General features: G+C 42.2%; 1 protein-coding gene across 3 annotated transcripts in view; it reads right to left on the bottom strand.

Moving 5' to 3' along the window:
* Positions 1-23,710, bottom strand: part of rps6ka1 (ribosomal protein S6 kinase a, polypeptide 1) — a gene marked incomplete at its 5' end in the record, with an annotated part of 145,716 nt that overhangs the window by 10,871 nt on the left and 111,135 nt on the right. The window contains 18 exons of one of the 3 annotated variants that reach the window (XM_084144134.1): positions 1,302-1,463; positions 1,783-1,941; positions 2,064-2,153; positions 2,541-2,666; positions 6,016-6,146; positions 8,044-8,146; positions 9,092-9,156; positions 9,334-9,422; positions 9,711-9,781; positions 10,034-10,176; positions 11,056-11,093; positions 11,851-11,957; positions 12,086-12,165; positions 12,386-12,466; positions 13,526-13,607; positions 15,164-15,280; positions 19,419-19,472; positions 21,629-21,724. In XM_084144134.1, the coding sequence (XP_084000260.1) occupies positions 1,302-1,463; positions 1,783-1,941; positions 2,064-2,153; positions 2,541-2,666; positions 6,016-6,146; positions 8,044-8,146; positions 9,092-9,156; positions 9,334-9,422; positions 9,711-9,781; positions 10,034-10,176; positions 11,056-11,093; positions 11,851-11,957; positions 12,086-12,165; positions 12,386-12,466; positions 13,526-13,607; positions 15,164-15,280; positions 19,419-19,472; positions 21,629-21,676 (1,746 nt within the window). Of the gene's footprint in view, positions 1-1,301; positions 1,464-1,782; positions 1,942-2,063; positions 2,154-2,540; positions 2,667-6,015; positions 6,147-8,043; positions 8,147-9,091; positions 9,157-9,333; positions 9,423-9,710; positions 9,782-10,033; positions 10,177-11,055; positions 11,094-11,850; positions 11,958-12,085; positions 12,166-12,385; positions 12,467-13,525; positions 13,608-15,163; positions 15,281-17,807; positions 18,012-19,418; positions 19,473-21,628; positions 21,725-23,710 lie in introns of those variants that run through there. The other 2 variants (XM_084144133.1, XM_084144132.1) reach the window with 2 other exon arrangements.

Here is a 23,710-nt window from a genome sequence, read left to right as displayed (position 1 = left end):
CAAGCTTTACACCACTCCAGCCGACGCTTGGCATTGCGCATGGTGATCTTAGGCTTGTGTTTGGCTTCTTGGCCATGGAAACCCATTTCATGAAGCTCCCGACGAACAGTTCTTGTGATGTTGCTTCCAGAGGCAGTTTGGAACTCTGTAGTGAGTGTTGCAACCGAGGACAGACGATTTTTCACTGAGCTCATCAGTAAGGCCATTCTACTGCCAATGTTTGTCTATGGAAATTGCATGGCTGTGTGCTCGATTTTTATACACCTGTCAGCAACAGGTGTGGCTGAAATAGCCGAATCCACTAATTGTCCGCATGCTTTTGTCTATATAGTGTATCTTTTGATTTCTAAGGAATTCTATGGTTTGTATCATTCACAACTAAAGTTGCCAAGTAACTCTAAATCTAGCGTAGGCTATAGGACCTGTTTCAAATGATTACTTTTACGCTCAACATAGCGACTTCATATGCGCATTCTCGCTCCGGAACGGGAAAAAAATCCTTTCTATTTTATTAGCTAAATTCAATTATATTCTTCTTACTATAAAATCATATAATATAAAATAATGGCATATCTTGTCTGCTAAATGAACAAGCCTACAGCCTATGACATGGAGCATAGCCAGATAACATACAGTAGGCCAACTCCTATGCTGTTCTTCTAAAATACATTTTCTTCATATCATAATGTTTCTTTAGACCCGCCTAAAATAAATAATGGATTTATTGTGATGGTGATGGAGTATGTTCAATTGATTTATTATACTTTTTTAAATGTAGATGTTCCAAAGGTGTGCATCAGCAACTTGTATGTGGCTTGTATGCGTGGAGGCCTGGAGACGCTAAAGTTGTTTATGTTAATGATCAATTACCGTGAGACCGGTAGACTTTTGCATGACAATAACCGGCTGACAAAATGTCATGACCGCCACAGCCCTAGCCAGGCGCACTGGTTTGTATCAAGAACTGCAACACTGCTGGGTTTTTCACACTCAACAGTTTCCCGTGTGTATCAAGAATGGTCTACCACCCAAAGGACATCTAGCCAACTTGACAACTGTGGGAAGCATTGGAGTTAACAAGACCAGCATCCCTGTGGAACGCTTTCGAACACCTTGTAGAGTCCATGCCCTGACGAATTGAGGCCGTTCTGAGGGCAAAGGGGGGGCTGCAACTCAATATTAGGAAGCTGTTCCTAATGTGTGGTATACTCAGTGTATATACGGGTATTAATCATAATCGTCATCTCACACACACACACACACATACACACACACACACAGATACACCGTCCCGGGCTTACCTCCGGAGCTACAAAGTTAGCGGTGTAGCAGGGGGTCATGAGCAGGCCATTGTCAGCTCTCAGCTGCTTGGCGAAACCAAAGTCACAGATCCTGATGGACTCAGGGTTCCCCGACTCATCTACATACAGGATGTTACTAGGCTTCAGGTCCCTGTGGACCACCTGGAGAGAGGGGAGATGGAGAGATGAGGAGGAGAGGGGGAGGAGAGAGGTGATTGAAAGACAACTAAGTAACTTAATCTCCTTCAACTGTTACTTCAACACTTGACTTCCAATGGACTTTTTGGAGATAAGATGTTGGTTGTATATTATTTGTCTAGTAGTGTTAATACTGTGACATAATTATATATTTTTTAATATAAGAATATTAGAACATAGGAAAAAGGATATCAAGGAATATCAACAAACTCTTGTAAGACAAAGTTTATTCAAGTCCATATTCACCAGTCTGTTACAGTGTGTGTTTAGAGAGTTGTCTCACCCCCTGTGCGTGGAGGTATTCTACAGTCTTGGTGATGGTGTGGAGCACGGCGCTGGCCTCGCGCTCTGAGAAGAACTTCTGTTTGAGGATCCGGTCTAGCAGCTCCCCGCCTCGCATCAGCTCTGTCACCAGATACACCTGCTTCCCATTATCATACACCTGACGGATGGAAAGAACACATGGAGGATGATTCAGTCTGTGTGGGTGTGTGTGCGTGTACTCACATCCTTCTGGGTGATGATTGTGTGTGTGTGTGTGTGTGTGTGTGTGTGTGTGCTCACATCCTTCAGGGTGATGATGTTGGGGTGCTGGCCGTATCTCAGCAGGATCTCGATCTCCTCTGAGGGGTCTGTCATGGTCTTGTCAATCACCTGGTAGTACACAATAATACAACAAACGCCTTTATAAATACTCCATTATGAAACCGTGGGGAGACGGTGTGAGACAAGAGATGTGAAACTAGAACAGCATGCTCCAAAAGACAGATCTGAATGACTTAAATCAACAGAAATTGTTTTTAGAGAGTCAAGTCCATCTACTGTATTAGCAATGATTAAGCACCCCACAAGATGGACAAATAAGAACTTGGGGGACTGGGGAGAGTGTTTGCTCAATATGTCAGGATATACACTCAGTGAGAGGGAGGCTACAGTGTATGTTTTGGTACCTTGGCGGCGTACTCGGTGTTGTTGACTTTGTGGACGAAGCTCTTGCAGGCAGAGAAGTGTGTGTATCTGTGTGTGTGTGGGTGTTCTGACCTTGGCAGCGTACTCTGTGTTGGTTGCTTTGTGGATGCAGCGCTTGCAGACAGAGAAGGAGCCCATGCCGATGTCTTCCTTCAGCACGTAGCCATCGCTGAACAACAGGTTCTTCCCATGGAGTTGCTACATCAAACCGAAAACAAGGGGAAGTGAGTGCTGCGGTATAGGGTTACAGCATCACACACACAGTGGTGCAGTACTTTACTGCAGGCTACAACTGCTTCACAAACAACAATCAATGTGTTTATTCTTTTTAGACTATTCGTCCACACACCCACACCCCATTCCATTAAGGAACTCAGTCAACTGAGCCACAGACTGTTCACTCGGCTACTGTCTGGCAGACAGAGACAGTACAGGTGCAAGACCGACAGACTAAAAAACAGTTTCTATTACCAGGCATCAGACTGTTGAACAGCCATCACTAGCCATCTACCAGGTGATGCACACTCACTCACACAAAACACACACACAAGCTATCACACACACACACACACACACACACACCTCATACTCAAAAACACACGCACACACACAACCAATGCTGCTGCCCCATGTCACAGAGACATTGAACCACTGGACACTTCCTGTTTCACACTGAGTATTTAAATACTGCATTCCCGACATAACTCATTCTAATATTTCTACTACTGTACTTAGTATTTAGTTATACTGTTTCAGTGGCGTGTATTCATGGATGCCAAGGGAAGCTAGGCTTCCCCCAAAAATGGACCAATAAAAAAAGAAAACCAAAATAATGTATCTTTCGTCTATATGTGTTTCATAACTTTCCTTCAGTTCGCAGGAGGCTGAATGTATCTCACCGGAGAAAGCATCCGAGCGAGCGAAACAGCGCCCCTCTGTTTCTATATGTGTAGCCCATTTATCTGATGCTGTCTGGTCAGAAAGAGTATGACATTGTTGCCGCCCGTAGCATTAAATGCAAGGGAAGCCACACTCCCTTGATAAAAAAATATAAAATAGTAGCCAATCGGCGTTGAGCTAAACTGAGTGAGCGCAACTGTGAATGGTTCTGGCACACACAAAAAGAAAAGTGTAAAGGGAAGACAGTTTGGATTTGGCTTCACACCAATCACATCAAAAGCCAAACATCATTGACAGCAAAAACTTGAATTACGGATAATCCTGAATGAATCGTGAATAATGATGAGTGAGAAAATGACAGATTCACAAATATCATACCCTCCCCCCCAAAAAAAATGCTAACCTCCCCTGTTATTGCAATGGTGAGAGGTTAGCATGTCTTGGGGGTATGACATTTGTGCATCTGTAATTTTGTCACTAATCATTATTCATGATTAATTCAGGACTATCTGTAATCATAGCATCCACATTAATGTAGAAGTGTTTGGAAACATATTCTATTCTTATTTACAATAAAAGTGACTCCAAAATGACAATACGTTATGCACCATTCATTTCTATTGGGCACAAAATAATCTGAAACACAACCAAAACAAACAGCAAATACATCAAACAAGTTTGTACAGTCACAAGCTTGATGTAATCATTGCGTGCTAGGACTATGGGACCAAATACTAAACTTTTTGCTACTTTAATACACATAAGTGAATTTGTCCCAATACTTTTGGTCCCCTAAAATGGGGCGGGACTACGTACAAAAAGTACTCTAATTTCTAAACGGTTCACACGATATGGATGAAAATACCCTCAAATTAAAGCTGACAGTCTAACTTTAACTCCATTGTCATTGTATCATTTCAAATCCAGACTGCTGGAGTACAGAGCCAAAACAACAAAAAATGTGTCACTGTCCCAATCCTTTGGAGCGAACTCTATTTAACTTATGTTGATTGGACTAAATCGTTTTTGGTGTCTTTTAGTTGTAACTATATTAGACTAAGCATAGATGATGATGAAATGTTAAAGTTGAAATGGTGTTGGCTAAATAGCAGAGGCAGCTCCTGTTTTCTTTGTGACTTGCGGTAACTCTCCGTGGTTCTAAATCAATAGCTTTAGCAGTCTGAAAATGTCGGAAACATTAACTTGCTTGACCATGCTGTAGGTCATGTAAACTGTTTGTTACATGCTTTGTGGTTCACTGGACAGAGGTTGCTCTCTGGTTTTGTGATGAAACGAAGGTGTGGCTGAATTTATTATTGCCACTGTCCTCTTGTCTCGGCCTTAAGGCCTATATATATCACGGTGGCAAGGCATAAGAATGAACAGGTTGTAGCGCAAACAGGTTGTAATATGGCCATTTTTTCCTGGCTTGGCTTCCCCAGTGAGTTTACCCACGCACCACTACTGTACTGTTTATACACACACACACCGCATATTTATTTATATACTGGATTCCTGACATAGCTCACTGTAATATATCTACTGCTGTACATATCATTCTTAGTATATCTTGTCTAAATTCTTCCAGTGTACATGCGTATAGATTGCATTTTGATTACTGTTACAGTGCTATTTAGGTTGTTAATTGGATTCATCCTGACGTTCATGATTGATTAAACAAAAATTGTGCTTTAAAAAATATATATATACACTAACGTTCAAAAGTTTGGGGTCACTTAGAAATGACCTTGTTTTCGAAAGAAAATTTTAAAAAATTGTCCATTAAAATAACATCAAATTGATCAGAAATACAGTGTTGACATTGTTAATGTTGTAAATGGCTATTGTAACTGGAAACGGCTGATTTTTAATGGAATATCTACATAGGCGTACAGAGGCCCATTATCAGCAACCATCAGTCCTGTGTTCCAATATATATATATATTTGTGTACTTGTTTAACATTTTACTGCATTGTTAGAAGCATTTTGTTGCACCCACTATAACATCTGTTAAACTGTGTATGTGACCAATAAACTTCGATTTGATGTGCACGATTACTCATCCAGCACAATCACAGACACAACCACACTCTCTATTACAGTTGTGTTAAAGCACATCTACTGGAGCATCCCTACTGATGGTATTAGACCCAGCCATGGAACTGGATTAGAGGCTTACTCCTCATCATGTGCAGTGTGAAACCACCAAGCACTAAACCACAGCCTTATCTACCCTAAGTAAGACTGGCTTACACTGTCATTACATTGATGAGTGCTGTAGACTGGTTAAATATGTCTATCTAGTGTTCGGAGAGTGAATGAGCAATGTTCTCCCTCAAACAGCAATGAAAGACAAATCTTTGGGTAGGACAATGAGCGGCGGTTTCCCGGACTCTGATTAAGCCTAGTCTTGGAATAAAAAGCTTGCCCAATGAAGAAACTCTGTTGACATAGCTTTTTAGTCTAGTTTAAGGCTTAATCTGAACTGGGAAACTGGCTGTGTGTGGGAGAGCTCTCTGGATTCTTTCTTGTATTTGGTTAGAAACGAATTGGTCCCTTGTGAGACTATATGTAACGTTCTATTATTCTTATAGGAGATATTGGAGGGACTGAGTGGCTTTGTCCCATCTGTGATGGACAGCTGACCTGAACCACTGGGTGTGGTGCAGGCTTGGCAGGCTCCAATGCTCCCTCCTCATCCAGCATGGCCGGGGCGACGAAGCTGAAGCCCCGGAAGAGCTGGTGGGCTCCTGCACTGGGTGGAATGCCTGGGGAGTCTGGGGAGAGGTCAGAGAGAACACAAGGTCATTAACACAGGCGCACACATACAGTGAGGGAAAAAAGTATTTGATCCCCTGCTGATTTTGTACATTTGCCCACTGACAAAGAAATGATCAGTCTATAATTTTAATGGTAGGTTTATTTGAACAGTGAGAGACAGAATAACAACAAAAAAATCCAGAAAAACGCATGTCAAAAATGTTATAAATTGATTTGCATTTTAATGAGGGAAATAAGTATTTGACTATTTGAGTTGCCTTGGCCGTGTGTTTTGGGTCATTGTCATGCTGGAATACCCACCCACGACCCATTTTTAATGCCCTGGCAAGATTTGACGGTACATGGCCCCGTCCATAGTCCCTTTGATGCGGTGAAGTTGTTCTGTCCCCTTAGCAGAAAAACACCCCCAAAGCATAATGTTTCCACCTCCATGTTTGACGGTGGGGATGGTGTTCTTGGGGTCATAGGCAGCATTCCTCCTCCTCCAAACACGGCGAGTTATTATTATTTTTTAGTAATTTAGCAGACGCTCTTATCCAGAGCAACTTACAGGAGCAATTAGGGTTAAGTGCCTTGCTCAAGGGCACAGACAGATTTTTTTCCGAATCGGCTCGGGGATTAGAACCAGCGACCTTTCGGTTACCGGCACAACGCTTTTAACCACTAAGCTACCTGCCGCCCAACAAGCTGAGTTGATGCCAAATAGCTCAATTTTGGTCTCATCTGACCACAACACTTTCACCCAGTTCTCCTCTGAATTGTCTCCTGAGTGGCGCAGTGGTCTAAGGCACTGCATCACAGTGCTAGCTGTGCCACTAGAGATCCTGGTTCGAATCCAGGCTCTGTCGCAGCCGGCCGCGACCGGGAGACTCATGGGCGGCGCACAATTGGCCCAGCGTCGTCCAGGGTAGGGGAGGGAATGGCCGGCAGGGATGTAGCTCAGTTGATAGAGCATGGCGTTTGCAACGCCAGGGTTGTGGGTTCGATTTCCACGGGGGAACAGTATGAAAAAAAAATAATAATAATAATAATTCCATATGTATTCACTAACTGTAAGTCGCTCTGGATAAGAGCGTCTGCTAAATGACTAAGATGTAATGTAATGAATCATTCAGATGTTCATTGGCAAACTTCAGACGGGCATGTATATGTGCTTTCTTGAGCAGGGGGACCTTGCGGGCACTGCAGGATTTCAGTCCTTCACGGCGTAGTGTGCTACTAATTGTTTTCTTGGTGACTATGGTCCCAGCTGCCTTGAGATCATTGACAAGATCCTCCCGTGGAGTTCTGGGCTGATTCCTCACCGTTTTCATGATCATTGCAACTCCACGAGGTGAGATCTTGCATGGAGCCCCAGGCCGAGGGAGATTGACAGTTATTTTGTGTTTCTTCCATTTGCGAATAATCGCACCAACTGTTGTCACTTTCTCACCAAGCTGCTTGGCGATGGTCTTGTAGCCCATTCCAGCCTTGTGTAGGTCTACAATCTTGTCCCTGACATCCTTGGAGAGCTCTTTGGTCTTGGCCATGGTGGAGAGTTTGGAATCTGATTGATTGATTGCTTCTGTGGACAGGTGTCTTTTATTCAGGTAACAAGCTGAGATTAGGAGCACTCCATTTAAGAGTGTGCTCCTAATCTCAGCTCGTTACCTGTATAAAAGACACCTGGGAGCCAGAAATCTTTCTGATTGAGAGGGGGTCAAATACTTATTTCCCTCATTAAAATGCAAATCAATTTCTAACATTTTTGACATGCGTTTTTCTGGACTTTTGTTGTTGTTATTCTGTCTCTCACTGTTCAAATAAACCTACCATTAAAATTAGACTGATAATTTCTTTGTCAGTTGGCAAACATGCTAGGACAAGTTACTCTTGTCAACTTTGACCTCTTACCTTTGGGTGTGCGGGAGGTGAACTCTGAGTCAAAGTAGAAAGTGTCGTCCGGTCGGGCCACAGCCGGCTTGAATGGGGGCTGGATTTCCCGCCGGAACAGTTTCTGAAAGGGTTAAAATAGTTTCTGAAAGGGTTATTATTTCTATCTGGTACGGGACCTGTGTGTGCACAAGCTATTTTATGGGCCTAATAGGATACATATCCTTTTTAACTGTAAAAATATTCAGTATTACCTTATAATGTGGCATGAACACAACCAGTCATGATGCTTTTAATCTGATTGTCAAACAAATCATTTAAGAAGTAGGCTACCTCTGCATTTTGGTCCTCTGTAGCTCAGCTGGTAGAGCACAGCGCTTGTAATGCCAAGGTAGTGGGTTCGATCCCCGGGACCACCCATACACAAAAATGTATGCACGCATGACTGTAAGTCGCTTTAGATAAAAGTGTCTGCTAAATGGTATATTATTATTATGTTCCTCCACTCTAAAATAATCCCAGCAATCAAACAGTGCACTGTGCATCCGCCATTTACAGAATGGAAAGAGACATCGGTTACAAAACACCAAAAAGTGTAATGACATTCAGCGATTGTCATAATAGGCCTATTCTTGTAGCCTAAATTGATTGATGAGTCTTGCTGCCCACACACGTCTTGGTCAGTCATCTTTGCCTTTGCAAAATTCATTCAGTGTTCACGTCGAACCACACCGCATTTTGGAGCGTATACCACCCGTTTTCAACTCCATTTGCTAATTTCTCATGTGACTGACAGGCGGTAATAATAAATGGTGTAATAGCCTACCGTTTTCTTTCTATTTTTGTTTAAATTATTGTTATGACTCATGTTTTATCGGTACAGTGTACCCCCACTATTTATTTTGCCGGTACTCTGTAGCGAACCGGCTTACTTTCACCCCTGGCTAAAGCAATGGCAACTTGGTAATTACTGAAGAATATGGCTCCTTTTAAAATGATAATTGAATAATGATAATCTGATTCCCTGATAGAACTGGTAGTATGAGGTGTCAGAAGACGTGCCACTCACATTCCAGTCTATGGTGGAGAAGAAAGCGTGGCGTTTGATCTCCTCTGCACCGTCTGCCCCCGACCCTGTCCACACAATCACACTGTTAGTATGGATTACTGCATACAACCTATGCAAAAGCTCTATGCTTAACATAAAATAGGTAGTATTATACCAAAGTAATTACTCTACTAGTGGAACAACCACTGTAATTAGCTTGTCATTAGCTAGTGGGTAAGTACATATAGTTACGGAATACTCACCCAGTCTGTTGGTAGGGTTCCTCTTGAACAGAGCTCGGAGGAGACTTTGGGCCTCTGAACTCAGGAACTGGGGCATTCCCAATCTTGCCCTGCAGGGGGTGACATTGTTAAATCCAACAGGCTAATAAATAGTAGCCTGGTTAATCCAGATTGAATGCTGCAGAACGTTCACCATTGTTTTCCTGAACACAGCATTCAGTCTGGTTCAACCAGGCTAAATAAATATACTGAACAAAAATATAAATGCAGCATGCAACAATTTCAAAGACTGAATCCGAGAGGTGCGGATGGCTGCCTTAATCGACATCCACGTAATCGGCACCCGGGGAACTGGGTTAACTGCTTACAGACACTAGCCTGTGATTGTGTCTACCTACTTGAGGATCAGGTTCATGGTCTCTTTGCGGTCCTTTCCATGGAACGGTAGCGATCCGGTCAGCATCTCAAACTGTGAAACAAATACAATCACCATATTTGACATATGACACTTTGACATTCAATTCTATTCTAGGGCTCTGACGCAAACACACACATCATATTTATGTTTGTTTGATTGTCTGTATTATAAGGGTTGTGTTCAAATTGAAGAAAACAGACAAACAGGGAGGAACTACATAAACTAACGATCATTTTCATTTGCAAAGCGTTTTACTACATTGTGCACTAATGAACATGACCCAAATGAGATATGATGACTCACCATCAGTACCCCAAACGACCACCAGTCCGCACTGTGGATGTGGCCCTGCCTGTTCACCACCTCTGGTGCCATGTACTCCACCGTACCACAGAAGGAGTAGGCCTTCTTCTCATGGTCAACGGCCTCTTTACACAGGCCAAAATCTGGGGTTAAAACGCCACAAGTCAGTTACCATTCAACTACCGGTACTATTATAAACACACATCATGAATACACACAGTGGACAGGCAGGCATACAGGTATAGGATCTTAATTTGACCTGTTTTTCACAGCAGGAAAATAATCCTACAGCAACAGGAAATGTGCATTATTGTGTGAATTATAATTAGTGGACATTTTTGTATGGGATAATAGATTTTTAGTCAGAGCAAATCAAGTGAAATTTTAAAGTGGAAATTACAAACATTAGAAACCTTTTTAAACCTTGAATTCACTACAAGTATGCATTTCCTGCTGTGCAGGATGATCAAATTAGGATCCTACACCTGTACAGGAATAGAGTACATTATTTGCACTATGCTTTATGGATATGGCCAGGAGTTTTTCCTGATCATATGACCTGACCTGCCCTACAACTATTCCATAGCCTACAACTAGGGCCCAGGGTGCGTTCGCAATGGCCCCCTATTCCATATATAGTGGGGAATTATATAGGGCCATTATCAGGGAAAACTTTCTGTAACACTTCCTGATGCCTTCATGACTCATGCAGGTATTCAAAAGCCTCATAATTCATATTCCCCATGTGAAGTTAATACATCACACCGTGACATATATTCAAGGTCACCTTTGATGCTTGTGTTTGTGCGTGCGTGTACGCCCAAAAGGTAAACAGCCAATAGAGAGAGTGATTATAGGGTTGATAAGATGCAGGAGAAACATAATTAACTTCTAGGTAATGATATATAGAGAAGTTATCTACACAGGGACAGATTAGGCTTTGGTGATTCACTGACTAATGGGGAAGGTCAACAGGAGGATGGAAAGTGTGTGGGGGGAGGGAAGTGTGTGGGGGAGGGTACCTGTGAGTTTGATATGGCCTTCTTCATCCAGTAGAATGCTAGAAAATAAAATGAGAAGAGGTGTTAGTGTGAGGTGCGTAGTACTATCATATTGTGATAAAAAGGTAGAAAAAAAATGTTGTCACAACCACAGACTGGTACAAATAACCTGACACTGAGTCTAGAATACTTTCTGTGAGTTCAAAAAACACTCTGTAGACTAAAAAAACCTAAAACATTTAGTAGCACACCTTCACAATTGTAATGGCAAAAGGGCTGGCCAAATCAAGATGTCCCCTCTCAGTGAATTCACAGTGTATCAGAATTGTATCTGCCACATACGTACGGGAAGGAATAAAACGTGTCTAATCTGTCTGTGCAGACTAGCTTTCTCATTCTCTAGTATCCATATATCATGTTAAGATCCCATTGCTCAAGACCAGACGTGATAATAGCTCTGGTTGTGCATTCAGTCCTCTCAGTTCTGATGGGGTTCATTAATGTTATCACCATGGGGCTAAAATTAGAATTAGGGGCTTTGAATAATGGTTATAGCAAAGTCTGTAAGAGATAACAGAGAAGCACTCTGCATCTCAATGTCCCTCTCATTATAGAAAAGAACACCAAAACCCAGACATTTGTGGTCGGGGCTACAATAGCATAGCACTTAAGGGGTGTAATCTTTAGTCCAAACAGTTGCAAACAGTTGTGTTTTGCTATGAAAACGAGAGTTTCTATTGGACAAATTCAGGTAGGTCCCTCTCACTTTCGTTCCATTTGCTAGGACTAGCTGCCCTTCACTGAGGCTCCACCTACTTCTCAGGTTTGAGGTCTCTGTAGATGATGCCCAGGCCATGCAGGTGGTCCAGGCCCAGGGCCAACTCTGCTAGGTAGAACTTCACGTCCTCCTCTGTGAACATCACCTGGATACGATACCCAAACAAACATATACACACACACACACACACAAAGAGGAAAAAAACGTACATGAGTCCAGACAGGATCATGATTAGAGAGGAGAATGAGACATAAAATAAGACTAAGAACACACCTCTTTCGACAGCCTGGTGAAGAGATCACCTCCTCTCAGAAAGTCCAGGATCAGATAGAGCTTTCCCTCTGTCTGAAATGCTGGAGGCACATACAAACAAACATGTGGTTAGGAGTAGTGCTAAAAGTCCATTTGTCTGGTAAACCTAGAACACCCAAAGTTGTTGCTGTTCATTTAAACAATGACTGCCCTTGATGACCAGAGGGAAGTTAATAGCTTTTGGCTGTCATAGCGTTGTCACCAGACCTTGGTTTTTCTAATATACTGTACTTTATGAACCTAGATCTGGTTGTTACTCACCATAGTGGAGTTTGACCACAAAGGGGTGGTTGACGTCTGCCAGGATGTCTCTCTCCATCTTGGTCCTCACCCGGTCTCTCACTGTGGGAGGTGAGGGCCACACCGTGTCAGCGCTGTCATAAGGTTAGCTCAAAACCTTACTATAGCCGTGGCTCGGTAACAAAGATGGGTTTGGAACTGGGTGCCTAAGGCTGCCTAATGCTGAGACACGACCTGAATGAACGCCAAAATGCCACCATTGGTATTTTAAATGGGATATATTCAATATTCAATACAAAACACCAAATAACCAATGCTTGTCTGAAGGCCATAAAACTGCTAAATCAATTCATCTAACAACCGAAAAATAATGAAAATATCCTTGTCGAGGTCCATGTGAAACCAATATTGGACGATTAGATTAATTTTCACCACACAATTACATTGAAGCGCTAATCTATGAAACTGTCAGGGTGTTGACATCTAGTGTAGACTAGATCCCACAGCAGCAGACCACAGCACACAAAAACAGGTACCCACTAACTGTAAAACGGTTGATTTCTTCTCACTATCAAAGCCTTGAATCAAGATCAACACAGAAACAAGATCAAAACAAAAACAGGGGGGGGCAAAGTGTAAAGCAAAAGGACACGTGGAGTAGCAAGTGCAAAACTACATGTCTGCAAATGAAAGAGGTGAGACCGAGCCCTCGCTAAGAACATAACCACTCGTGTTTGCTGTAAAGTGGGGTGTTTTTGATGTGGGATGCCTCAGTGAGTTCACAACATGTTTTCAATCCCATGAATGTGTAGCTACAGTATCGTTTCCCATGATAGTATATGTCTCTTTTCCGCTTTCCTCCGTTACTCTGTGTGTTTGTTTTTGGCTTTACTATCCTTGTGGGGACCAGAAGTCCCCTGTAGCTCACTAACTGTAAGTCGCTCTGGATAAGAGTGTCTGCTAAATGACTAAAAATGTAAAGAAAAATGTACAAATGATAGTAAAACAAAGAAAATTCAGACAAGTGGGGACATTTTACCGGTCCCCACAAGGAAAACTGCTATTTTAGGGTTAGCTTTAGGGGTTAGGGAAAACAGAATTTTGAATGGGAATCAATTGTTTAGTCCCAACAAGTATAGTAAAACAAACGTATATGTGTACCTTTGAGGGTGGCTTTTCTCAGGACCTTCATGGCGTACAGCTCGTTGTTGTCGGGAGGCGTCACCTTCCGCACCAAAAACACCTGCAGGCAACACAAGACAACATCCAACTCTTAATCCCATAGAAAAGGAAAAACTAGAATGGACATTCCTATTCAAGTCTATGCTCTGTGATGGAGGGACCGGCGGCCATATTGAATGTACACATAGGTATTTATATTTCTATGTTCAATCCAGTGCAGTAGGCTACAAACCTATGGGACTGACAAGGGGAATGTTCGTTGGTAGAACTACTTTTCAATAAACAAAATACTTTGGTCTTTGATTTTCTATGGGGATTTTCTTGAACTGCAAATGATATGCAAATACTATAAAATGCCAGACAATGTCCCATAAACTGCTAGGTAAACGTCCATTATATTGACCTAGATAGCTTTAACGTCCATATTTTTCGCTATCTATGCATTCATTACATTCACAATCCATTTTGAAATGACCAGACATCAAGAGCAATGAGCTCAACCAGAAATTATAATGTTTTTTGCTATTTCTGATCTTGCAGTCTGATAAGTAGGAGATTAAATGGAACGAATATGAGGGAACATTGAGTTGGTTTGTCAATAATGTGTTTAAAGTGCTCTAAATAAAGTGAATCTAGGCTACCTCCTGTGCCACAATGCTAGAGGAGTTTTTTAAAAATGTATTTTACCTTTATTTAACTAGGCAAGTCAGTTAAGAACAAATTCTTATTTACAATGACTGCCTACACCAGCCAAACCCGGATGACGCTAGGCCAATTGTGCCTATGGGACTCCCAATCACGGCCGGTTGTGATACAGCCTGGAGTGGGTGAAGCAGTGAGCTGAATGACAGGTGTGTGTGTGTGTCTGTGTGTCTAACAGTGTTGCTTCCGTCCCTCTTCTTGCCCCAACCTGGGCTCCAACCAAAGACCCTCTGAACACATCGTCTACTGTCACACAAGAAGCATAGTTACCCGTCGCTCCACAAAAACTGCGGTCCTTGCAGAGCAAGGGAAACAACTACTTCAAGGTCTCAGAGTGAGTGACATCACCGATTGAACGCTACTAGCACGCACCGCTAACTAGCTAGACATTTCACATTGGTTACATGCGTGTTTGTGTGTCAGGCTAATCCAGGTGTGGATTATTAACATAGTGGCACCAGAGCACGCCTGAACAATCTCAAGCCATACCAATGACCATACAAATGGATTCTTCCATCTACAGGCTTTTACCTCTGTATTATGGTGCATATGCTTTTTTGATATGTTCACAAACTCAATAAGAAGCAATACTTTGGGGAGATTGAACACTGCATTTTGGAAACTGTTTAAATGTTTCCTAGGAAACTGTTTGATATGAAAACGAGAACCCCTTTTGCCAACTCTTTTTGCATGCTTATTTAGAGGCAAATTATTAAGTGTGAAGTCTTTTTACTGTAGTGATAAACTTTCAGCGGTCAAGTGCTGTCATTAGCAACATGATTTGTTCCCCTAAAAAGATGGGCGTTCAAAACAAGAGGTATACATGTGTATAGCAATGTGAACCACTTCTCAGATCTGTTATGAGGGTTATTTGAACAAAGGCAAATGTGCTACCTTAGAGGGGTGATGTCTTACCTTGCCGAAGGAGCCCTGGCCCAGCACTTTGAGCAGCTCAAACTGGCGAGCGTCGGCCTTCTCTGAGCCCTCCTTGACCACGTGGGTGATGTTGATCTCCTTGATGATGTCATCCTCCTGGAGAGAGATAGAGGGGGAGAAGGTCCATTATCCAGGAGACACCACAGTATCTATGATACCACAGTATAGTAGGCGGAGGAAAGCTTTCCAAGCTTGATTATAATCTACACAATGCGAAAACATTTGAACCCATCTGCTCATCAGACTGATCCTAACCATGATACAATACATGTGTTTTCAAGTGACTGTGTATTTTGAGGTTGAATACACCGATTAGAACTTCAGCCGACTGACTGTCCTTTAGTACAAATCGGTCTCTCACAGTTCTCTCCAAATGGAAACCGACAGACGTTTTAGCACATGAAGTTGAAGAATATTTAAAAATGGAAAAGAACAGAGCGTCCTTCTACTGTGGCGTACGCGCCACTACCGAATACTCAGTGGCCTTCAGCAGGCCACTAAAAAGTTGCTGGGAGGTTGCACAAGGGTGTGTCCTGATCACAGTGTGTGTACCTCCGAGCAACGATGCAGAGAAGCCAACCGGAAAGAGGAAGAGGATAGAAAACAAAAGTTGCAGCCAAGAGAGTATAGAAAGCGAGAGAGCGAGTTGAGAGAAAGGAAATGGCCTGGTGCAGCTTAGAAGTATACAGAGCAGTGATACACACAGGGTTTTATCCTAAGAAGAGTTCCAACATTCTCAACTACTGAAGAAAACATCTTGGCACAGACTGATGGAGGGAGGAAACAAGAGTAGTCAGAAAACCCTGTGAAAATTAACAAGGGGAAGTTCACAACCATGACGTATGTTTGTGTTATGAGTCTCACTGGAAACCGACTGATAGCACCATTTACTGTCAATTATATTGAGACTGGTAACCACAGCCACAGCTTGAAATAATTCTGTTTTTACACCAGCGTTGTAGCAAAGAGGCTGCTTTAGAGCCTAGGCCTACTTTATCTTGCCCAAAACATCTTTAATAGCTGTATCATACTGCAATTACAACAGAACATTCACACAGTACACACTAGGCTTGGGCAATATACCGTTTATACTGTACACTGGGGTATTCTAAATATCGACGGGGGCTTTGTGCTACGCCACTGCTTATAATTATAAGTTAAGTGTAACTATACGAAATCTAAAATGTGTCAAACAAATTAGATCCAGCTCAGGGCTCCAGCTATGCATTTGGTTTGCTAACTTGCTAGCTAAGTGGCTAGAAGTCAAGATCAAGCATCTTGGATACAGCGGAGACGTACTTGAAAGTATTTAAGTAGTTTTTTTGGGTCTCTGTACTTTACTATTTATATGTTGGACTACTTTTACTTCACTACATTTCTAATTAAAATTATCTATATTTTACTCCATACATTTTTCCTGTCACCCAAAAGTACTCGTTACATTTTGAATGCTTAGCAGGACAGGAAAATTGTCTAATTCACACATGTATAATGAGAACATACCTGGTCATCCCTACTGCCTCCGATCTGGCAGACTCACTAAACACATGCTTAGTTTGTAAATTATGTCTGAGCGTTGGAGCATGCCCCTGGCTATCCGTAAATTTTAAAAACAAGAAAATGGTGCCACCTGGTTTGCTTTATATAAGGAATTTGAAAAGATGTATACTTTTACTTACTTTTGATACTTAAGTATATTTTAGCAATTACATTTACTTTTGATACTTAAGTATATTTAAAACCAAATACTTTTAGACTTTTACTCAAGTAGTATTTTACTGGGTGACTTTCACTTTTCCTTGAATCATTTTCTGTTTACTTTACCTCAAATATGACAATTGGGTACTTTTTCCAACGCTGCTAACACTTCTGACCACAAACACTTCTACCACACTGCTGAACCACTTAAAATAACAACACCTAACTTATCGAACATAACTTGTGTAAAGTTAATCTCTTTAAAGTAAAAACCCTCACAAACCCATTGTATCTATCATCTCCTAACCCTAGCATAGTTTATAGCAATAAATATAAAATAATGTACATTAGTAACACATCAAGACAAAGAACCATAGACAAAGAACCATATGTTCATATTGTTCCATTTTCATACTATCAATATTTATCTTTGTTTAGGTTGCAAATGACTAACAGCAGGCGTTTTGCAGGAGCTGGATAATGGTGAACACCTGTGAAGGTGATAATGATGAACACCTGCAATTAACTTTTAAAAGTGAGATTTTCACTGGGCAGTTACTTTAAAGCTAATTTCCTGCAATTCTACACATTTAGTCATTGAGCTGAAAGAAAATGTGATCTTTATTTAAAAATATATATCTCCATTATCTTTTCTACATACTTTATATTGTTTTAGTCATTCACCATCCCACATTTTATTTATTTAAAAAAAGCGGCACCCTGCCGCTGCTAAATGAATATAGGAGAAACACGGACAACACTTCCTAACTAACACACGCCTTTTGCACATCTCCTGCTCCATAGTCCACACACAATCATATGACAATAAGCGAAGATCTAATTCTGTATGGGGCGAAGCCTTCCGCTTAAGTAAAAAATGCACTTAATTGCATGACCATTCTCCCCAGTATGAAGACCACATTACCGTCCACTGGGTGCTGTTGTGACTGTCTGCATGGGAGGTGTCGGTCTCATTGCCTGTCTCTTTCTCTGTGGAGGTGCCATGGCCCATCTGTGTCTGTGGCGCGCTGATTCTGCCCAAAGCCTTGTTATGGTGCTTCTTGAAGAGGTAGAGGGTCAGCAAGCGGCTCACTTTAAACTTCCTCCTGTCCTTTTCCATCTCAACACTGCCTTGCCAGCCTAGACCTCATCCCAGTCCCACCCCCCCACCCCCCCCCTACCTCCGGACAGAGTCCCCACTCTCATACCAGACTGGTAGACTGCATGGTAAGATGGGGTGAAAGTTGTATCCTCTGTATGTAAGCCAACTCTCTGTTAGTTCTGTGTGTCCTGTCCTCTGCAAGCACAGAGCTCTGACTACTGCTGAACTGAGAGAGAGAGAGAGAGAGAGAGAGAGAGAGGCAGGAAGGAAGAGTCCGCTCTCTGAGACCTGTATAAAGAACCCCCACACCACAAAACTAGTGTGTGAATGAGAGAGAGAGAGAGGGACAAAGAGAGATAAAGAGAGAGACAGTTCATCCTCAGCCCTCTCTGAAATCTCCTCCTTCCTGCTGGAGCTGACAGGCCAGCGGCCCCTCCCGCCCCATCATGCACCGCTCTGCCCCGTTTCCCTTTGGCTATGGCCACAGAGCGGGCAGAGTGACGAGGTGTCGCCTCCCTAACTGCCAACACCATGACCCAGACAGCGAGAGAGACAGAGGGGTGGGGGGACTTTTATAGCCTGATGACAGGCATCCCTTACAGCCTCTTTCCTGCCATCCTTGTCTCTACCCATGTCTATGTGTAAGGAGAGGGCCTTCCACATCCCTACAAACACACCGTCACTGTGTGTCTATATGAGTCAACGCACACTTCCTCTTAGCTTCACAGAACACCATTTCTCTCAAAGTCTCCATCTGCTTGCTAAGTCACTTTCTTTTGCAGGCTCCTACGATTGCATATTAGATACTATAGAGCTCTATTGCACTACTATAACCAGATCAAGACATATTGTATACAGTATCACTGCTACTGTAATGCAGACCAACTGTCTTCATACAGTATGAAAAAAACAACAATGTATGCTAACTGTAAGTCGCTCTGGATAAGAGCGTCTGCTAAATGACTAAAATGTAGAATGTAATACAGTATGAAATCCCGTCTAGCTCTCTCGAGGTGATAAAGACGTCTAATTTTGGGCAGGTTTCCCACACAGAGCCTAGTCCTGGACTAAGAGACACTTTAAATGGAGAGTCAATGTAGCTTGAGGTATCCCTTTAAAGCTATGTGATGATAACCTTAGAAAATCCACAGGGATTTGAAATGGATGCTGAAGAGCGCATTTCTAGAGCCAAGATGTGAGGAAGGTGCCAGTCAAATTCTTCTAAAGAAATACATTCTCTTCTCAGACAGCCACAACTAAGTGGACTGACTACAGAGTGAAATGCAATAGCTCTCCAGTCATTTGAGTCAGACAGACATATTAGTAGCTGCATATGCTAGCATTGTTGACAGTATTGATTTAGCAAAGCAATAGAGGAAGAGAGCGTATTGACTTGGCAGTGAGCTAAGGCCACTGAATTAGGAATACTCTTACCTTGGCATTAATATTGGCAATGTCCTTCTCTACCCAGGTAATGTGGGACCGGTCCTGATTGGAAGGTGTCACAGGGAAAATAATTTCAGGTTTGTATATCACAGAGTCCTGCATCGGGTCGGATATCCATGGTTCCGCGCAGTTGACCCGCAAAGAAATCAGCTGGCGAGTGGAACGGAAACATTCTTTCAACCCGCGGGTCGGCTCGCAGTTCAGAACAATTATTTTGCATGTCGGAAAAGTTTTCAATTAAGATATTTGTTTTCAAACCCAGGAGCTTGCGGTGTTGTGAATTCCATTCAGTGAGCGGTGAGTCAGATATATGGGCTACCATCAACGCAGCAGATTAGGCGGCAGGTAGCTTAGTGGGTAAGAGCGTTGTGCCAGTAACCGAAAGGTCGCTGGTTCTAATCCCCAAGCCGGCTAGGTGAAAAATCTGTCGATATGCCTTTAAGCAAGGCACTTAACCCTAATTGCTCCTGTAAGACACTCTGGATAAGAGCGTCTGCTAAATGACTAAAATGTAGGGAACTGTCCATTTTTTGCGTGGTGCTGAAACTTATGTTTCATCCCCATACATGAAAATACGTTGGCAAGTTTCATTCCAAGCAAAAATGGCTAACGTAACTGGATAAATAAAAAGGTAATGAAATACACCATTGTGGAAACAGGTGCTGCACGGTAGATGGATACACAGTATGCAAAAGGAAAATCAGGTTTTTGTTAACGATAGGCTAATTCAGTTAATTATTACATTAATTCAGGCTTTCGTTCATTTAGACCAAACGCAGGCCATATGAAGTTTAAACCAGTGTGGCTGGTAAAAGTTTGAGTAGAGCCTACTAAATAAATACATTTTTGCAGCCTATATGCGATTCTGGTAATAGTTTAATTGAAAAGTTTCAAGTAAACTATTTGATTATCGAAACAATATCGAATGTAACGATCTTGTTTTGTATTGTTGGTTATAGGCTTTCATTAGGTAAGAAGGCTAATTAGAAGGCTAATTAGAAGGCTCTATTTCAAAGCGATTTGAGTTGTCAATGTGCCACATCTCATTGTGTAAATAAGTAGATACGCCTATCGCTTTTAATTCATGGAATGGTTTCCTTTTATCCAAATGATGAATAGACATGCAGACAAATTAACAGGAAGGAGAATAATAGCCTACTACTCTGGAGTCATAAAAAACAAATAAATTGATGTTATTTGGCGTGTTACGGATCGGCTCTCGAGACAGTTCTATGCGGGTGGGTTGGGTTGGGCTCGGAATTGATGTGGCCGGCGTGGAGCGGGTGCAGCTGCAAAAAACTGACCCGAGCAGGACTCGTCACATGCAGAGTCTATAGAAAAGGTTGGTTGTCAAGGCGATGGAACCACATGACATTGGGTTAGCCACAAGTAAAGGCATTATTTTAGGCTAGGAGTTGAGGGCTCTATAAATAAGTGACACACACGGACACACAGTGGAGGGGCAGTGAGTGTGTGTCCTGTCCACCCAGGTTGGCAGGAAGGCCATAGGATTGGTTGCCACAAACAGATGACAGGAAGCAGCTCTGCCCTCCCACAATTCACTTCCAGTTTCTCTGTTAACACACACAAAATACATACACACAAAAAGCTAATAGCAAATATAGACCACTGTTTCACAGTCTCTTGCTCTTCCGAGAAGGCTACAACACATTTTCTAAGCCAAGTTGTAAATTAGTTCATTTCACCTGACAGAACACTCAATAGGCTTTTGCACATTGTGCTGACTAGAAGTAATTAAAGTTCTTTGGAACAAGTGAGACTCCCAGAGACAAGGCAAATCTGCTCAAAGCGGTGCTGGGTAGCTAAAAAAAAAAAAACTATGATATCAAATCAGCGACTTTAGAATGGTTTAACTTTAAAACATTTTGCTACAATGATAGCATTTATAGTTTCTCAGTAGTCATGTTCATGTATTCTAGAATGTCTCGGACACAAGTGATGAATAACAAAATATCAACTCATTTGAAGTCAGAGGTTCTAGGAGAGTCTATTTTGACTGTACTCTGGCCTTCACCTTTCCACTGCGACAGTCAGAAAGGTCAAGGTCAGAGGAGGCTACAGCCAGATGCGTTTCCTACGCCTACCTCTCAGTTCACTGAAACCCCTTTCCCTAGCTCCTAAAATACACCACACACACAGCCAGCAATACACACAGACACACACGGTGTGAGACTTGCCTGGGGCACACGAAAACCCTGTTTGGTGCGAAATATGTGCCTCCACATCTTGTCGATCTGAGTTTCCCATGTCACACCGTCTATGACTTCGACACGTACTGTGAGACACTCAGAATGGGGCAATAAGCTAATCTTACACACACACACACACACATAAATGGGGAAATGCAAAGAGCATGTCACCCCGGTAGAATACTGATTTAGTGCAGATAATCTGAGAGGAGGAAACAGAGAGACTTCCTAAGGAAGCCACAGCTCCAAACTGAGTCAGTCATGACCAGAAAGAGTCAAACACACACACACACACACACACACACACACACACACACACACGCACACATATAAAAGTACCCACAAACCACTTAACAAATGCCACTGCAGAGCACTGCAGACATCTTTCTTTCTACATTGTGTTGGACCATAACGGCCTCGACTTGAGAAAGCCATGGTGAGAAAGAGGAACGGATGGATTCTTTAGTCACTGCTGCTGTGCTGTGTTGCTAAGCAGCAGGCAGGGCCAACTGAGACATCATGTACTAACTGATTGAGGACCTTTACCACAGAATTATATCTTAGAACTCAATGTAATTTATTGGCTAAATTTTTGTCTGTTCCCTGTACAATAACCAAGCGTGAAAATAATTTAGATAATAAAGTCAGCCCCACAGGTGCAGCCAGGGCGGAAACAGTGAATATCCGCAGCGAATAGTGCTGAACGATTAGTGCTTTTTAAGGTCGGTTTGGTTTCGGTTTGATTATTTAAAAAATAATCACGGTTTTCAATTTCAATTATTTTCTGACATTAAATGCACTATGCAATATGTGGGTTGAATGCTGTAACAAATCTGAATAAAACAATAAAAGTACTGCTTATCACTTACTAACCATGATTTATTCACATTACTTTAATAAATAAAAACATTAATCTGATGACTATTATTTTCACTCCAAGTCATCATCTCATCTCTATAGAGCTGCTGCCTATGCGGTCTGACAAAAATCACTATTTTAGTCATTCATTAAAAGTAAATAAGGCATACTTTTATGACTGCTGAATACCAACTATCAATCACTTAGATCATGTATTTTCAGGCTCGCGAAGCAACTGCTTTCTACCCCTCTCGATCGTGTGTGCTTCTTCTCTTAAAGTCAATTTATGCTTGATCCGGATATGAGGACCAAAGGCTCCGTACGGAGGGTGTGACGCAATTGCGGAACTTCCGGAAGCTGCCGTACGAAGATGCCGTGCGCCTCCTCAATTTTTTAACAATGCGGAGGGCTCCGTATAGCTCCGCATTGACATGATTGGTTGACGTAGGTGGGGCCGGTACACCCTGTATAAACACAAACTCACTTCGAGAACTTTGTTGAATGGCTATCAGAACAAGTTCACAAATAAAAAAACATCTTTATGATACCTCGTGTAGGGATTTCAAAGACACATAAATGTGTTTGAACTCCTGGAAAGAGATCAGGAGGTAATGGGGATAGATGCGATAAAGAAGTCAATGGAATGCAGACCGTGGGGGATAGAAGGATGCTGGATTGCCGCACATTCAACAAATCTGATCTAACAAAGTGGATATTTGTCAAATATGTCATGATTGATGTATTGAAACAGGCCCACAATGTGGTTACTAAAATCAGATTGACTGAAAACCAGTCAGTATCTGGTATGACCACCATTTGACTCATGCAGTGCGACATTTTCGCATATAGAGTTGATCAGGCTGTTGGTTGTGGCCAGCGGAATGTTGTCCCACTCCTCTTCAACGGCTGTGCTTGATATTGGCGCAAACTGGAACTCGCTGTCGTACACGTCGATCCAGAGCATACATGCTCAACGGGTGAAATGTCTGGTGAGTATGCAGGCCATGGAAGAACTGGGACATTTTCAGCTTCCAGGAATTGTGTACAGATCCTTGCGACATGGGGCCGTGCATTATTATGCTGAAATATGAGGTGATGGTGGCAGATGAATGGCACAACAATGGGCCTCAGGATCTCGTCACAGTATCTCTGTGCATTCAAATTGCCATCGATAAAATGCAATTGTGTTCGTTATCCGTAGCTTATGCCTGC

This window comes from Coregonus lavaretus (genome assembly GCF_964263955.1).
Source record: "Coregonus lavaretus genome assembly, chromosome: 27".
Lineage (NCBI taxonomy): Eukaryota > Metazoa > Chordata > Actinopteri > Salmoniformes > Salmonidae > Coregonus > Coregonus lavaretus.
Note: the sequence above shows the minus strand (reverse complement) of the source record. Positions and strands in the feature narration are given on the sequence as shown.